We start from the raw sequence: 16,559 nt of genomic DNA, 5'->3' as shown, positions 1-16,559 counted from the left end.
TCGGTGGGTGGTTCTGAAACTCTAACCCAATTGGAAGTAGTATAAAATAATGTTGTATACAGGTAGACGATGTTCATATGGTGGAGGCAGTCCAGAAAGTGTTCATTGTATTTCCTACCTCCAGGGACACCAGAATTTACCACTTGTAAGTTTGCAAGTTTTTTTTTTCTTTTTTTGTAACTGGTTTGTGCTACCCCAGTTATTAGTGGGGTAAAACTGCTAGCTCTTTCGGACCTTCTGACAAAACTAGCGAACACTGCACTGCCTCAGAGCACTGGACCGAGCTAACAGTGGTCAGGCGTATTCATGAGGGTGTAGTCCGAAGAGCTGCTTCTTCCTTTCCTAGGACCACCCACTAATGAATATGCAGGACCGCTGTAAGCTCGGCCCGGTGTTGTGAGGCTATGGCGGTGCAGTGTTTGCTAGCTTTAGCAGAAGGTTCTGATAGAGCTAGCAGTTTTAACATTGCTAAAATGGGGTAGCCCTAGGACAGTGGTGGCGAACCTATGGCACGGGTGCCAGAGGTGGCACTCGGAGCCCTTTCTGTGGGCACCCAGGCCATCACCAGAGATGACTCCAGGTATCTTCCTGAAGTCCCAGACAACCCAGGACTTGCTGTGCACAGAGCTATTTTAAAGTGACAGCGCTACCTGGGACTATTTTCTGCTTTATTGGTGTCCTCAGGTGCTGATATGAATGAAAGTTGTGACAGAGAAGCGAGTATAAATTTCTGTGGTGGTACTTTGCGATAATTAAGTGGGTTTTGGTTGTAGTTTGGGCACTCGGTCTCTAAAAGGTTCGCCATCACTGCCCTAGGAGCTGCTTACTTTAACCCCTTAAGGACGCAGCCATTTTACAGCTTAAGGCTCAGCCCGATTTTTTGGATTCTGACTTGCTTCGCTTTATATGGTTATAACTTTTGAACACTGTTACTTATCAAAACGATTCTGAGATTGTTTTTTCCCCACATGTTGTACTTCATTTTAGTGGTAAATTTTGGCAGATAAGTTTTGCGTTTATTTACAAAAAAAAGAAAATGTGATGAATTTTTTGAAAAATTTGCCATTTTCGAAATTCTAAATCATCACGTTTTCAGGCAGATAGATTTACCAGCTAAATAAGTTGCTGAATAACATTTCCCATTTGTCTACTTTACATTTTCATAATTTCTGAAATATCTGGATAATTTATTTTGACGTCACGCGGCTTGCAAATAGAATATCGCTTTTCCGGATTTTCAGAATTGACTATTTTGGGGATAAATACAGTTTTGAATGAAATTTTACATATTTAGCATCAAAACCCCCTATATAACCAACCCATTTTCAAATCTGCACCCCTCAAGCTATCAGAAACAGCTTTTACGAAGATTGTTAACCCCTTGAGATCTTCATAGTAATTGAATCAAAATGGAGGTGAAATTTAGAATGGTCATATTGTTCCCTTATACGTTCATTTAGCACCAAAATTTACACATTTCCAAAATATAAAAAGAGAAAACCCACCATACAATTTGTTCTGCAATTTCTCCTGAGTACAAAGACCCCCCACATGTGGCCGTTACTTGTTTTATGGGGGCACAGCGAGGTGCAGAAGGGAAGGAGCGCCCTGCAGCTGCCAGGAATTTAGTTTCCTCATTGGCCCCTTTTGAAGGCTATAAAATTTTCGCTTTTTCGTTATTGGGGCCATGTGACGGCATTTTTTTTGCGGGATGAGATGCTTTTTCCATTGTTACCATTTTGGGGTTGGTATCACCTATTGTTGAAAATTTAGGAACTTTTTTTGAGGGCAGGAGTAGAAAAGCATCAATTCTGTACTGGATTTTTGACTTTTTTTTTTTTGGTGTTCACCGTATAGACTAATAGTCATGTTATCTTTATTCTATGGGTTGATACGATTACGGGGATACCAGACATGAATATATTTTCTTACGTTTTACTAAATTTGTCAAACAAAACCCTAATGTGGGGAAAAATCTATAATTTTTGTATTGCCATCTTCCAAGTGGCATAACTTTGTTACGTTTTTGGCTACGGAGCTGGTTGATGGCTTGTTTTTTGCGGGACATGTTGTACTTTGCACCAGTATCATGTCTGAGTACATATGGTTTTTTGGTCGCATTTTATATCATTTTTTGTGGGATTGAAAAGGTAAAAATCATAATTTTTGGAGGGTTTATAACAGTTTTTTTTTACGGCGTTTATCGTGGGGGTTCAATAATGATTTACTTTTATTCTACGGGTTGTTACGGACGCGGTGATACTATATATGTGGGGTTTGTGTTATGATTTAGACTTTTTTTTTGAGTTATATGTCTCTTTATATGTTTTGGGGGTTTGGGGCATTTTTAGTGATTTATGACTTTATTTTTTTATTGAATAACTTTTTTTTTTACTTTTTCACTTTTATACCATGGGACATGAAGAAGCAATCATCTGATTGCTTCTTCATGATAATATTCTGCAATACTCATGTATTGCAGAGTATTATCAGTGTCAGCCTATGCACTTGCATAGGCTGGCACTTTGCCAGTAAGATGACGTCACAGACGCCATCTTACTGGCAATTCTTGCTAGTAACTCTGGGGTCCAGATCGGACCCCAGAGTTACTATAGCAACGATCGGCGCCCCCCGAAAACGGTTCGGGGGGGCCGATCGTGGGGGAAAGACCCCCCAGATACTTGTTAGATGCCGCGGTCGCGCTGACCGCGGCATCTAACGGGTTAAGCACCCGCGATCGGAGACAACTCCGATCGCGGGTGTTACACTGGGGTGCCGGCTATTAGTTACAGCCGGCACCCCGTGTTTCCCGATGCCGGTTCGGCTCTGATCCAGAGCCGAGCCGGCATAGGAGCCGTGGCGGATATATCCGCCACTGAGCGCTAAGTCACTGCGCTCCGTGGCGGATATATCCGCCGCGGAGCGCGAAGGGGTTAATTAGCTGTGTGTATGCCAGAAAGCTGAGAGTGCATGTCTAGTGTGATAACAAGAGGACTGCTTGAAAGGTACCTATTATAATAATTGGTAGTAAAATGCAGTAGCAGGAAACAACGCTAATTCTCCATAATCCTTTTAGAATCATTGATTTTTGTCAAATAATTTGGACTTTTATATTTAAATGCCACACAATAATATTGACACACTATTCGGGACACATTCTATAAAATACAGGATTGGTACAGTTGGAATGAGGTCATAGAAACTGGATGCAGTTTCTATTGCAATTTTACCAGAATGACTGCTGAATACTTTCACTTGAAATCACATTTGACAGGAGCAGCCAGGCCAGGCTTAATAGGAGGCAGACGCCATCAGTGCTCAGCTGTATGTAAAATGTTGAGATAGTCTTTCCAGCACACCCTCTGGTGTTCATTTCCTCTGCTCTACTAGTGTTAAAAGGAATAAAGTGTGCTATGTGGGGCTCTATTTATAGATCATGGATCTTTGGTTTGGCCAGTGAACTGATAGCCTTTTATCTATTGACACGGGGTTACTGAATCTCTTTGACAGTGTTTCACTTCAAATATGAAGATTTACATCATTTTCCCAACAAGCCTCAAGTGTCCTTTTGGCAGTGCACAGGGCAAGGTCAGAGCTTAACATATTTGGATATGACTGTATATATAAAATACTCCAAATGGCAGTCACTGTAGACTGTAGTATTAAACAGTCTGTGGCTGTTCAAAGTCTTTTAAAACTCGGCCATGTAAAATGTTGGTGCATAAAAAGTGAACACTGGGGATGGGGTGGGATCTGTGTAGAGATCAAACTCGTTGATCGGACGTTCATAATTTTTGTTGTGGTCTACTTTTTAGGACCTGTCCCCCCCGAAATTCAGCTCTAGGTGCTTCTTACTAAAGTGCTAAAACAAACGCAGCAGTGTTACAATTATAGCGTTATAGGACACTTCCGATAATGCTATCTAACACCACTGCGGAGTATAATAGAAACGGGATTGAGGGGGCAGGATTGTGTGTGGGATTAGGGGCAGTGACTGCCGCATGAAGAGGCAGCGACTCGGACCCTTGTTTCTATTGTACTCCGCAGCGGTGTTAGATAGGATTATCGGACGTTTCCGATAACGCTATCATTGTAACACTGCGGCGTTTGTTTTAGCACTACTTTAGTAAGCAGCTCCTAGTGCCGAATTTATGGGTGACAGGTCCTCCTTAAGTATCATTCTGATTTTGTTTTTTTCTTTTCATAGAGCAAGATTTATTAAATTACATTGAGTAGTTCTAAACGATCAATGGGATCTCTTGGGCTTAAGAGAATAGTGAGCATTTCAGTGCCAAAAAAGCAGAGAGACCAATGTAAAGATATTTTTACAATCTATTACCGTATATACTCGAGTATAAGCCGAGGCCCCTAATTTTACCACAAAAACCTGGGAAAACCTAATGACCCGAGTGTAAGCCGAGGGTGAGAAATGCATTGGTCACAGCCTCCCCAGTATATAGCCCGCCGGACCCTGCCCCATAGTATATAGCCAGCACCTGCCCCCCAGTATATAGCCTGCCAGTCCATATCCCCAGTGTATAGCCAGACCCCTTCTCCAGTATATAGCCAGCAGCGGGGGAAGCCAGAAAGGTGAGTTTTGATATATATTTTTTTACTCAAGTATAAGCCGAGTTTGGGGGTTTTGTGCTGAAAAACTAGGCTTATACTCGAGTATATATTTCTTTTAAAGGGAAATGAACCCTGCTAAACTAAAAACAATTTCATAAACTGTCATTAGAAAGCAATGCCCCTACTTCAGTTCCTGAATTTTATTTTCTAGCCCAGATATTGTGCCTTGAGAGCTAGGTTTAGCTTGTACCAAAAGGTTGCACCTAAAAAGGTTGGAGGACCTAATTTCTGATGACTGCTCAAGTATTATCAATTTTAAGTCTCTTGACACCAATGCTGAATACTTTTCAGATTTATCCTGAAGAGTTTTATTGATTTCGTGCGTTCAGTTGTTCTTTTCTGTACAACCCTAAAATGGCCACAATTTGGGGCAGGTTTGTGTTGTAGGTGCTGTTATCTCTTGCCTTGTGTTAGTCTACTCCTTTGGTAGCGAACCTATGGCACGGGTGCCAGAGGTGGCACTCTGAGTGCTCTCTGTGGGCACTCAAGCTCAGCACAGAGTTCACCAGACAGGACTCAAAGAATCTAACTGCAGTTCCACACAAGTCAAGATTTACTAATCTCAGTGCTATTTTAACCCTTTAATCGCCAAGGAAGTATCTCATAGTCTGGATTTGCCCTCCTGCTTTCAATTGTATCAGTATCCTTAGGAGGCTGTTATGTTAGAACAGTTCAACAACTAAATAAATTACTGCTTATATTGGCACTTTGTGATTAATGTGTGTGTTTTGTTTGTAGTGTGGGCACTCGGTCTCAAAAAGGTTCGCCATCACTAGTCTAGTCTCTAGAGTCTACTCAGAGATAAGATATAATAGATACAGTATTTGTTCATGTTCTGTGTGCTTGACAAGTTTTGCTTTTGGATAATAACAACTGATGCAAAACAATGAAATAACTGATGTGAAAGGTCTTACTCTTTGCAGGTACCTGCAGTACCAATACTAGTAATCCTAGTATCCTAGGAATCCTAGTAAGGGAGGTTTGTTTTGGAGAAAGTAAAAACTCATCATCATATTATAAATCTCACATTATGATTTTTCATTGAAAATTATGTTTTTTCTACGTAGCTGATCTTGATTCAGAACATACTCAGCGGGTTTTAGACATGGAGTATGCCCAGCAGATGAAGCTTAAGGAGCGGCAAAAGTTCTTTGAAGAAGCTTTCCAGCAGGACATGGAACAGTACTTATCTACTGGATACCTGCAGATAGCGGAGAGAAGAGGCAAGTCATAATTTTGCTTTTCTATTTCTATACAAAATAATGTAAATGGGTCAGTAAGCAGTCTACTGACAGCAGTCACCTCATTTATAACACAAACAATCAAAATCTACTACTGGGTATAGGCCTTTCACAGATTATCTATCACACAGCAGCCCTAGAAAACGCTCCCATAGACCCTAATGAGTCTGCTTCAATCTATAATCTTTGTATACCCCATAAAGCTGCTTTAACCCCTTAGCGCTCCGCGCCGTAGCTGTACTGCGCAGCTTCCGACGATTAGCGCTCAGCGCAGTACAGCTACGGCGCAGAGCCGATGCCGGTTCAGCGCTGCATAGCAGCCGAACCGGCATCGTTAGCCGCGGGATTTCAGCGGTAATTTACCGCTGACATCCCCGGCTAACACCCGCGGTCGGAGTGGGCTCCGATCGCGGGTGTTTAACCCGTTAAATGCCGCGGTCAACGCAACCGCGGCATTTAACTTGCCTTCTGGGGGTCTTTACCCCACGATCGGCCCCCCCGCACCGTTTTCGGGGGGGCGATCGCTGTTTTGGCTCCTCTGGGGTCCGATCGGGACCCCAGAGAAGCCTGGAGGGTTTACCTTTAAGATGGCGTCTGTGACGTCATCTTAAAGGCAAAGTGTCAGCCTATGCATCTGCATAGGCTGGCACTGATAATACCCTGCAATACATTAGTATTGCAGAGTATTATCAAGAACAAGCAATCAGATGATTGCTTGTTCATATCCCATGGTGGATCATGTAAAAAATGTACAAAATAATGTTTTTCAATAAAAAATTACTTTATAAATCACTAAAAATGCCCATAAGCCCCAAAACATATAAAGAGACATATAACGCTCAAAAAAGTCTAAATCATAACACAAACCCCACATATATAGTATCACCGCGTCCGTAACAATCCATAGAATAAAACTAAATAACTATTGAACCCATATGATGAACGCCGTAAAAAAAAAAGTCAAAAACCCGCCAATTATGATTTTTACCTATTATATCCCACTAAAAATGCAATAAAAAGTGATCAACAAAACATATTTACTCCAGAATGATATTGTTGCAAAGAACAACATGTCCCGCAAAAAACAAGCCATCAACCAGCTCTGTAGCCAAAAACGTAACAATGTTATGCCACTTGGAAGACAGCGATGCAAAAATGATAGATTTTTCCCCACATTAGGGTTTTATTTGGCAAATTTAGTAAAACATAAGAAAAAATATTCATGTCTGGTATCCCCGTAATCGTATCAACCCATAGAATAAAGATAACAGGATTATTAGGTTATACGGTGAACACCAAAAAAAAAAAAAGTAAAAAATCCAGTACAGAATTGATGCTTTTCTACTCATGACCTCAAAAAAAAGTTCCAAAATTTTCAACAATAGGTGATACCAACCCCAAAATGGTAACACTGGAAGAAGCATCTCGTCCCGCAAAAAAAATGCCGTCACATGGCCCCAATAACGGAAAAGCGAAAATTTTATAGCCTTCAAAAGGGGGCAACCAGAAAACTAAAATCCTGGCAGCTGCAGGGTGCTCCTTCCCTTCTGTGCCTCGCTGTGCCCCCATAACACAAGTAATGTCCACATGTGGGGGGTCGCTGCACTCAGGGGAAATTGTAGAACAAATTTTATGGTGAGTTTTCTCTTTTTATATTTTGGAAATGTGTAAATTTTAGGGCTAAATGAACGTATAACCGACAAAATTTGACCATTCTAAATTTCACCGCCATTTTGATTCAATTACTATGAAGATCTCAAGGGGTTAACAATCTTTGTAAATGCTGTTTCTGATAGTTTGTGGGGTGCAGATTTGAAAATGGGTTGGTTATATAGGGGGTTTTGTTGCTAAATATGTAAAATTTGATTTCAAACAGTATTTATCCCCAAAATAGTCAATTCCGAAAATACGGAAAATTGCTATTCGATTTGTAAGCCGCGTGACATCAAAATAAATGATCCAAACATTTCAAAAATTATGAAAATGAAAAGTAGACAAATGGGAAATGTTATTCTGCAAGTTATTTAGGTGGTAAATCTATCTGCCTGAAAACGTGGTGATTTTGAATTTCGAAAATGGCAAATTTTTCTAAAAATTCATCATTTTTTTCTTTTTTTTGTAAATAAACGCAAAACTTATCAGCCAAAATTTACCACTAAAATGAAGTACAACATGTGGGGAAAAAACAATCTCAGAATCGCTTTGATAAGTAACAGCGTTCAAAAGTTATTACTACAGGAAGAGACACTGGTCAAATTTCAAAAAAAAGTTGCGAGCCTTAACCTGCAAACAGGCTGCGTCCTTAAGGGGTTAAAGAATATCTTTAAACTAGAAGTCCCCATATTCCTGTACAGTGAATAACAGTAAATAAGGTGACAATTCATAGCACTCTTTCCTAAGAGACATGTTGTGTTTCCCCGTGATGTGTATTGATCCACCACAATTGTTGCCTTTTTTTCTTTTAATTCCAAAATGCACTATGTAATATTTACATTATATGTTTTTAGCTGTTTATTGTATAAAATGTATAAGATAATGGAGAAGATTTATCAAACGTGTCTTAAAGTGACGTCCAGTTTGAGAAAGTGGAGGCCAACTTTGCACCTGCTATTAGTTGTCTTAGTTTCTGCCAGAAAACTGCCTCATATTGAAGTTGCATCTGCATAATTTTTTGTGCATGCTCCTTCATACTAGTTGTAAGTGTATCTAAAAATGTCCTAAACCATTTTATTAATGTGTAACTGATTAATAAATCTGCCGCAATGTGTATTTTTATTGCTAAAGGCAAATCGTTAAATAATACAAGAGAGATGTTTTTTTTCACAGAACCCATAGGAAGTATGTCTTCCATGGAGGTCAACGTGGACATGTTGGAGCAAATGGACCTGATGGATATGTCTGATCAGGAAGCACTAGATGTCTTTTTAAATTCCGGAGGCGAGGACAACAGTATTCTTTCCCCTATGATCGGTATTGGTAAATGTCAAGATTACTGTGTATTTTAGTGTAATACTTTACATCTACTGGGTATGCAAAGGGTTGACTCGTTCATAAGTTTTCACAAGTAACAGATGAATTAGAAACATTCAATCACAATGACTAAGAATAAGGCAAAGTGGGGTTGGGGAGATTTAGGGGATGCCCTCAGAGAAGATAAACGAATGACTTCTTGAATTGCTGAAAATGAATTCTTCTTTGTCAGTAACTATACTCTAAAGGCGGCCAATGACTGTACTCCACATGAGCTTGGAATGGAAAAGGTTAATGGAGATAACCTATTTCTTCCAAGAAGTGGAGTTGGTGATCTTGACAGCTAGGAAAACAAGGACTTTCATCTAGAAGAAGGAAGCGATATCCCAGGGACTTCCTCGTTCAGCAAGACTTGGCTGGGAGAGGGAAGCAGGTTAAACATAGACATAATCCGAGTGTTGACTATAGTGTTTATACTAGCCATGCACTTGTATTAGAATTCACCCAATGGATATCTCCTGGCTGTCCAATAAATATACAAGCTCTTATTTTATCTGAAAACCATGGTAGTTATATGGAGTGAGGGTGACTCAAAACTTAGGGGAATTTTAATAATCTTTTCTCTCCCCATCAGATCTTCAGGGAATTATTTGCTGGGTATGGTGACTTGACTCTTCAGGGTAGTAAAATCAACACAAGATGCTTTAACAAGAGAGAAAGGCAGGGGAAAATATTATATGGGAACATATTTCTAAAACGAAGTATATTACAACGTTTACTGTTGATGTATGCAGCGTTGTTGCCCAAATAACAGCAGTTAGGTGCTGTGGTAGTCCCCTACCAGTCCTTGTTTATAAGCTGCCAGTGATGAGGAGTAAGTCTAGCAGCCACCAATATGTAGATTTACCAGAGGCCATGCATTGTTCCCCAACTGAGAGCGTACAGGTCCTTGTGCCACTCCATGACATATAATGATAGAGCTGGATTATCTGTGCTGGCATTACTGCTCCAGTAATCCGTGTTGAACATGTGCCTTTTCTTTCATTGTTTTTATGGGATCCTGTAGGTAACAATTCTGTAAAGGAGGGGTTGTACTGCAATTATAGGAAGGCAGACCTATGGACCCACATCTAGATGATCTTCTTATGATGCCAGCATGTGTGCAATGAAGATGACAATTGTATTTCTATTTCATAAGTGAATTTTGAAATTTGGTTTTGTATTTTGTTTATCATTCATACTAGAACAAAAGACTGTATTGCTTCATAAATGTTAAATAAAATGTTATTTCATGACTGTGGCAGAAAGATATAGTTCATTTTGGAAAAAAAAGATGTTGGGGCACATTCACTAAGGGACCGCGGACCGCATTTCCCTCGGGTTTCCCTATTATTTCCGATTTGCGCTGCATTTAACAGGGGATTTTGGTGCCGTCTTTCATGCGACACACATCGGGGGCCGTGGCCGTCGGACAACCCGACTGATTCGGACTAAGCGCGGGATTTAAAATTCAAATTGTGTCGTAAGACATGCACTTACATACACCGAGAAGAAGATGGTGAACTCCGGTGGACCTCAACTACGAAGTGACACATGCAGGATATCGGGCGCATGATCTTGGTGAAACGTGCTGGACTTCCTCCTCGTCGGACAATCCGGATTGGGTATCGCGACAGGAGCGCGCAAGTAAATGTGCCCCATTGTCTACAGAACTATGTTCACAATACAAAAGATAGGAAAAAGATCTTTGTTGTCCATGTAATATGCTACAATGAAACAATTGTTCACCGTAGGGTCCACATTTTGGAGTTTGGAGATCTACCAGTGACTGGCAAAGGTGGTATGAAGCAGGAGCTACTCCTATTTTAATATTTATATATCCGTGAAATATTTCAATATAACAGTGGTGATATGATCTGCACTATGGTACAGACTCACAGACGTGCTGCTACAGTCTCACTCATCCACATGTGATTGAACAGTGAGTCTTCATTAGAAGTGGGGGTGCAGGAATTCTATAAAACTAGCTTGGTATGCTGCAGACCTTGCTAACATCAAAATCTAGTGGTAGATGGCATCTGCAAGTGTTAAAAAGTGGATATTGAATATAAATGTAGGAAGGCAGAAGCCGCCTTGTTTTTATGATCCTGTTATCTTCCGGTAATGGTACCACTTGAAGGAAGTGCATTCTCTGTGTGGCACCTGGTTATAAGGATCTTTTGGTGCTATAGTGTTATTATTTAGCTTAAGACAAACATCCAGACCCCCCTGGAATGTGTACCTTAAAGTGTAAAATTTGTACTTCACCTGCTCATGTTGTGGAAGAGGAAGGAAAACTATAAAGGGAAGTCTGTAGTTTCATAGTTTCATAGTTTCATAGTTTCTACGGTTGAAAAAAGACACTTGTCCATCAAGTTCAACCAAGGAAGGGAAGGGATTGGATGAGGAAGGGATTTAGGGGAAACAATTCTATATAACATAACCATCAATGTTATTTAGGTGTAAAAAGGCATCTAGACCCTTCTTGAAGCTCTCCGCTGTCCCTGCTGTGACCAGCGCCTGAGGCAGACTATTCCACAGATTGACCGTTCTCATAGTAAAAAAGCCCTGTCGCCTCCGGTGATTAAACCTTGATTTCTCCAAACGGAGACAGTGCCCCCTCGTCTTTTGATTTGATCTAATCTGAAACAACTTCCCACCATATTTTTTGTATGGACCATTCATATATTTAAATATATGAATGGTCCATACAAAAAATATGGTGGGAAGTTGTACTGTACTTCTCTTCTCTGTCCATGATCTCTTGATAACTTGCCTCCCCCCTACTGTTTTCATATGTACTTTTCCTATCTTGAATGCAGACCTCATTCCTGTCTTTCTTTTTTTGTTCTCTCCTCGTTGCTTCCTAAAGGACCTGACTTTGACACTTGCCGAAATGAGATAACTCTTCAGGTTCCCAGCCAAGCAGAAATCAGACACAAACTTTCTTCTTTGTCCTCCACGTGTACGGATTCTGCCAGCCAGGAAAACAGTGAAGATGGTGAGGATTCGCCTATTATCCAGTCAGATGACGAAGATGTTCATGTGGACTCTGTACCTGGTGTCGGCCACGTTGCAAAAGCGATTTCCGATGCAAGTGATGAAAGTGATTCCCACACTGTGTGAATGTGAGCTCTGTGTGGCCGCCATATTCTGGAGTCAAAGCCATCTTGTACTAATCCACCTTTGAGAGCCAAACATCTCCACTTGCAGTTCATTTGTTTCCCTACCGGTTTACACAAAGTGCTGTGTATTGGAGTCATTTGCGAACAAATTGTTATTAAAACAGTGTTTTGGTTTTTTTAATAGATAATAGAACAAAGGAGAGTGAATACACTGCACACGTTTGCAGTTTTTCTTGTGTGCTTAGTTTTGTAAGCACAGTAGTTATCAGAAAGCTGGAGTGAGATCCTGCATGAAGAACTACTGGAATATAAATGCTAGTAGTTAGGTGTTTAGCTGAACGCCTATCAAAGTATTGAAAAGTCTGGAAATTCTCATTTACTATCAGCTTGAGCTGGAAATTACACAAATGTCCTCACGGTTAGCCCTGAGCATATGTGGGTGACAAGGAAGGCCTCATATGCTCTTCTGAATTTGAGGTCCATATCCTCAACTACAATGAAGCAGATCAATCAGAAGTGTCTAAAAGCAAGTTGACAGTTGGACTAGGAAGTTCTGTACTGCACCAGATTCATGACAGCGTCTGATGCTGAATGACAAATCTGGATTAGCGCAAAACTGTCTGATCTATCTACACCTCCCTAATAGTTGTCTTCATGTACGCCATAAACATGTGCCAACATGTGCCATTTGAATAGTTTTTGGTGCACTCCCCTTTTGTAGTAATTGTTAAATTGTCTTAAATGCTTTGCACCACATTTATAAAGGCGTCAAATAACAATAGAATGGTGTAAATTGTTTCCCCCACTGACCATGGAAGTCAGGGGGATTTACCATCTCTGGGAGCATCACATATGGAATTTGTTTAGGGGTGGGCAGAAATAGTGGCATGAAGATGGAGTGGTCCTTTCCCCTAGCAGTCTGGCCGTCTGTTATATGCCCCTATGTATCACTTGGGATCAAAGGTTTAGTGGATCACATTCATCCATGCCTACATTCATGGCATTTTAGTTACAGTAGTTACAAATAAACACAGACAATAGTGTGGCCTAATTCTGTTTCTGCCCAATAGAAATACTTATAAAGTAACCTAAAGCAGAGGACTTGCCATAAAAGGTGAATGTTACTGGGAACCCCAGTCTTGTAATACATATCACAAATAAGCTAATCTAAAGCCATTTAATAGGAACTTTACAACAATGTATTCTCTGATTTATCCTGTGCCAGCTATTGTGGTCTTGCCTTGATGAATTAAATAATTTCATACCATGAGGACTTTGTATATGGTTTCATTACAGTTCTAGCTCTGATCGCAGACTGATAAAGGAATCCTAATTATTCACAAAAAAGGTTCACATTTGATATAGTTACATTCTGATACTTCTATATAGCATTCAAGTGTTTTCATCCTTGTCAAATGCCCTATTTTAAGAAAACCCTGCTGCCTGTTGTCCCTTGTTTGGGAACCCAACTTTCTCAAGAGCACTGAACGGCAGATCTGCATTGAGATATTGACACACAACAGCTGCCGCTTTGCATAAACACAACCAGGGGCGTACTGGCAATGCAACCCACCGGGAATTTTACTGGTGAGCTGACTGCATTCAGGCCTGGTTTCATTACGTTTCACAGCAAAAACGTCATGAGAAATGTGTGCAGCAGCACACAGTTTTCTTCTATGTCTGTATCTATTTAAAAATACAAAAAAAAAATCCCAAAAAACTGGGAAAAGTTATTTACTTGAGTATAAGCCCTAGGGTAAGAAATGCAGCCGCTACTCTAATAAATTGTCCAGCAGCAGCCAAACCTCACTACTGAAATGTCCACAACCGAGCCCCCTTATAATGAAACGTCCACAGCAGAACCCCCTTTATTGAAATGTCAACAGCAGAGCTCCCCTGTAATGGAATGTCCACAGCAGAGGCCCCCTTTAAAGGGAACCTGTCAGCAGAAATATAGATAATAAACCACTAACAGTATGTTGTCAAGCAGCTGAACACCTTCCAGGTCATACATCTTTAATGGCTCAGTGTGGTGCCATCCTCCAGAAAATTAACTGTAAAGTAAGTGTTAATTCATTGTGTGAAATCAAGGAAGTGGAGACTTTAACACTGAATTCAAGTTTTCCCTGCCTCAGAAAGACCCCTTTACTGTAATTTATTGTCCTGCTTCCAGAGACCTTGCCAACCAGATCTCCTGAAGTCTAGTGCATGTTGTAAGCCACTGGAGGAAGTGTTTAGAGGCAGGGAGTGCTTAACTTCACTGTTAAACTCTCTGCCTCCTTGACTTTATTCTACCAATTTATATTTCACTTCACAGTTGATTTTTTTTGGCTGGGCCATAAAAGAAACGTGATGTGTAAGGTTTAAAGCTGCTAGACAACACATCGGCAGTAGTTTATAAGGCCACTTTCTGATGACCGGTTCCCTTTGATGAAATGTACACAGCAGATGCCTCCCTTTACAGAATGTCCACAGCAGAGACTCCCCACCCCCCAGGCCCGGTGTCAGCACCCGGCTGACCCGGGCAAGTGCCGGGGCCCCGGAGCTCCAAAGGGGCCCACCACAATCTATTACTTGCCCGCAGGTCGGTCCGGCGGACCGGGCCGGTGGGCGGAGAGGTAGTGAGACGGGCCCCCTGCCCTACCCTACCCACACGTGGCACGCCCTGCCCAACCCACTGCCCAATCCACCTCTCCTGTGACGCTGCGCTTCCTGGGCCTCGCATCAGGCCCTGCCTGCGCACCTTGCGTCCCGCCTGTCCTGCGCGCTTCGCGTCAGGCCCGGCCCGCACACCTCACCTCCCGTCCGACTTGTGTGCCTCATGTCCGGCCTGACCCGTCCTAGCACCCCACAGGGCTGTCCACCGTCTTCCTGATCCTGCCACCACGTTCCGAGCGAGCGACATCCAGCTGGGGTAAGTATAATTGCTACATATATAAATGCATGTATATGTGTTTGTGTGTAAATGTGCTGTATATGTGTTTTTTGTGTATTTATGCTGTATATCTGTGTGTATTTGTTGTGTATACTGGATGTGTGTGTATATATGCTGTATATCTGTGCGTATGTGCTGTATATACTGGATGTGTGTGTATTTATGCTCTATATCTGTGTGTATTTGTTGTGTATACTGGATGTGTGTGTATATATGCTGTATATCTGTGCGTATGTGCTGTATATACTGGATGTGTGTGTATTTATGCTCTATATCTGTGTGTATTTGTTGTGTATACTGGATGTGTGTGTATATATGCTGTATATCTGTGCGAATGTGCTGTATATACTGGATGTGTGTGTATTTATGCTCTATATCTGTGTGTATTTGTTGTGTATACTGGATGTGTGTGTATATATGCTGTATATCTGTGCGAATGTGCTGTATATACTGGATGTGTGTGTGTGTATATATGCTGTATATCTGCGTATGTGCTGTATATACTGGATGTGTGTGTATATATGCTGTATATCTGCGTATGTGCTGTATATATTGGATGTGTGTATATATGATGTACACTCACCGGCCACTTTATTAGGTACACCTGTCCAACTGCTCGTTAACACTTAATTTCTAATCAGCCAATCACATGGCGGCAACTCAGTGCATGCTGGATGCGTGTGTATTTGTTGTGTATACTGGATGCATGTCTATATATGCCGTATGTCTGCGTATGTGTTGTATATACTGGATGCATGTGTATATCTGCGTATGTGCTGTGTGTATATATTGGATGTGTGTGTGTATGCTGTATATATGGGATTAGTGCATATATATACTGTACATACTGGATGCATGTGTGTATATGCTGTAGCCCATTACGCTCCTGATCAGAAAATTGAATTACATCAGCGACGGCATCCTTGTTGCCAATGTAATTGAAATATGATTGTCTTTTACTGTGTCTGAGCTCAGTTGCCAGGGTCATGCCGCCACATGAGTTCACTGTTAAGGGGCCCACTGAGGCTCTATCTCCCAGGGGCCCACTGAAACCTGGAGCCGGCCCTGCCACCCCCCCTCAGATTAATGAAAGGTCCACATCAGGCCCTCTTGGAAAAGGCTATATGAGTGGGAGCAGGCATGAGGGTGATGATTGGGTATCAATAAAAGGGATATATAAGCATGTAGGCTCTATAAAAAGAGGAAATGCCTACATCAGGTCCATAAACATGAAGGAATTATACCACCTATATACACGTGCTTCTCATAAATTATTATTGAAAAATTTAAATTAAAATATAAGTAAAAGGTTTTTGCTTGACAATACCCCATAGGTTTTCTACAGGGTTAAGGGAAGGTGAGTTTGATGGCCAATCAAGTACATTCATAGTGGTTAATAAACCTGGTATTGGTACCTTGCTGAAAAATTTCATCTCCAAAAAGCTTGTTGGCAGAGGGAAACATAAAGTGCTCTACAATTTCCTGAATGACGGCAGCGCTGACTTTGGTCTTGATAAAACACAGTGGGCCTACACCGGCAGATGACATGGCTCCCCAAACCATCACTGATTGTGGAACTTCCATTAGGCCTCAAGCAGCTTGGATTGTTTCTTTCCACTC

General features: G+C 41.2%; 1 protein-coding gene across 4 annotated transcripts in view; it reads left to right on the top strand.

Moving 5' to 3' along the window:
- DTNBP1 (dystrobrevin binding protein 1) overlaps positions 1 to 13,274 on the top strand; it is a 75,506-nt gene extending 62,232 nt beyond the window's left edge. Inside the window, exons 8-10 of one of the 4 annotated variants that reach the window (XM_072152636.1) lie at positions 5,697 to 5,852; positions 8,697 to 8,840; positions 11,752 to 13,274. In XM_072152636.1, the coding sequence (XP_072008737.1) occupies positions 5,697 to 5,852; positions 8,697 to 8,840; positions 11,752 to 12,005 (554 nt within the window). In that variant the 3' untranslated portion in view covers positions 12,006 to 13,274. Of the gene's footprint in view, positions 1 to 5,696; positions 5,853 to 8,696; positions 8,847 to 9,906; positions 10,136 to 11,751 lie in introns of those variants that run through there. The other 3 variants (XM_072152635.1, XM_072152638.1, XM_072152637.1) reach the window with 3 other exon arrangements.
- Positions 13,275 to 16,559: the final 3,285 nt, after the last annotated feature.

The sequence above is a fragment of the Engystomops pustulosus genome, chromosome 5 (genome assembly GCF_040894005.1).
Source record: "Engystomops pustulosus chromosome 5, aEngPut4.maternal, whole genome shotgun sequence".
Classification (NCBI taxonomy): domain Eukaryota; kingdom Metazoa; phylum Chordata; class Amphibia; order Anura; family Leptodactylidae; genus Engystomops; species Engystomops pustulosus.
Note: the sequence above shows the minus strand (reverse complement) of the source record. Positions and strands in the feature narration are given on the sequence as shown.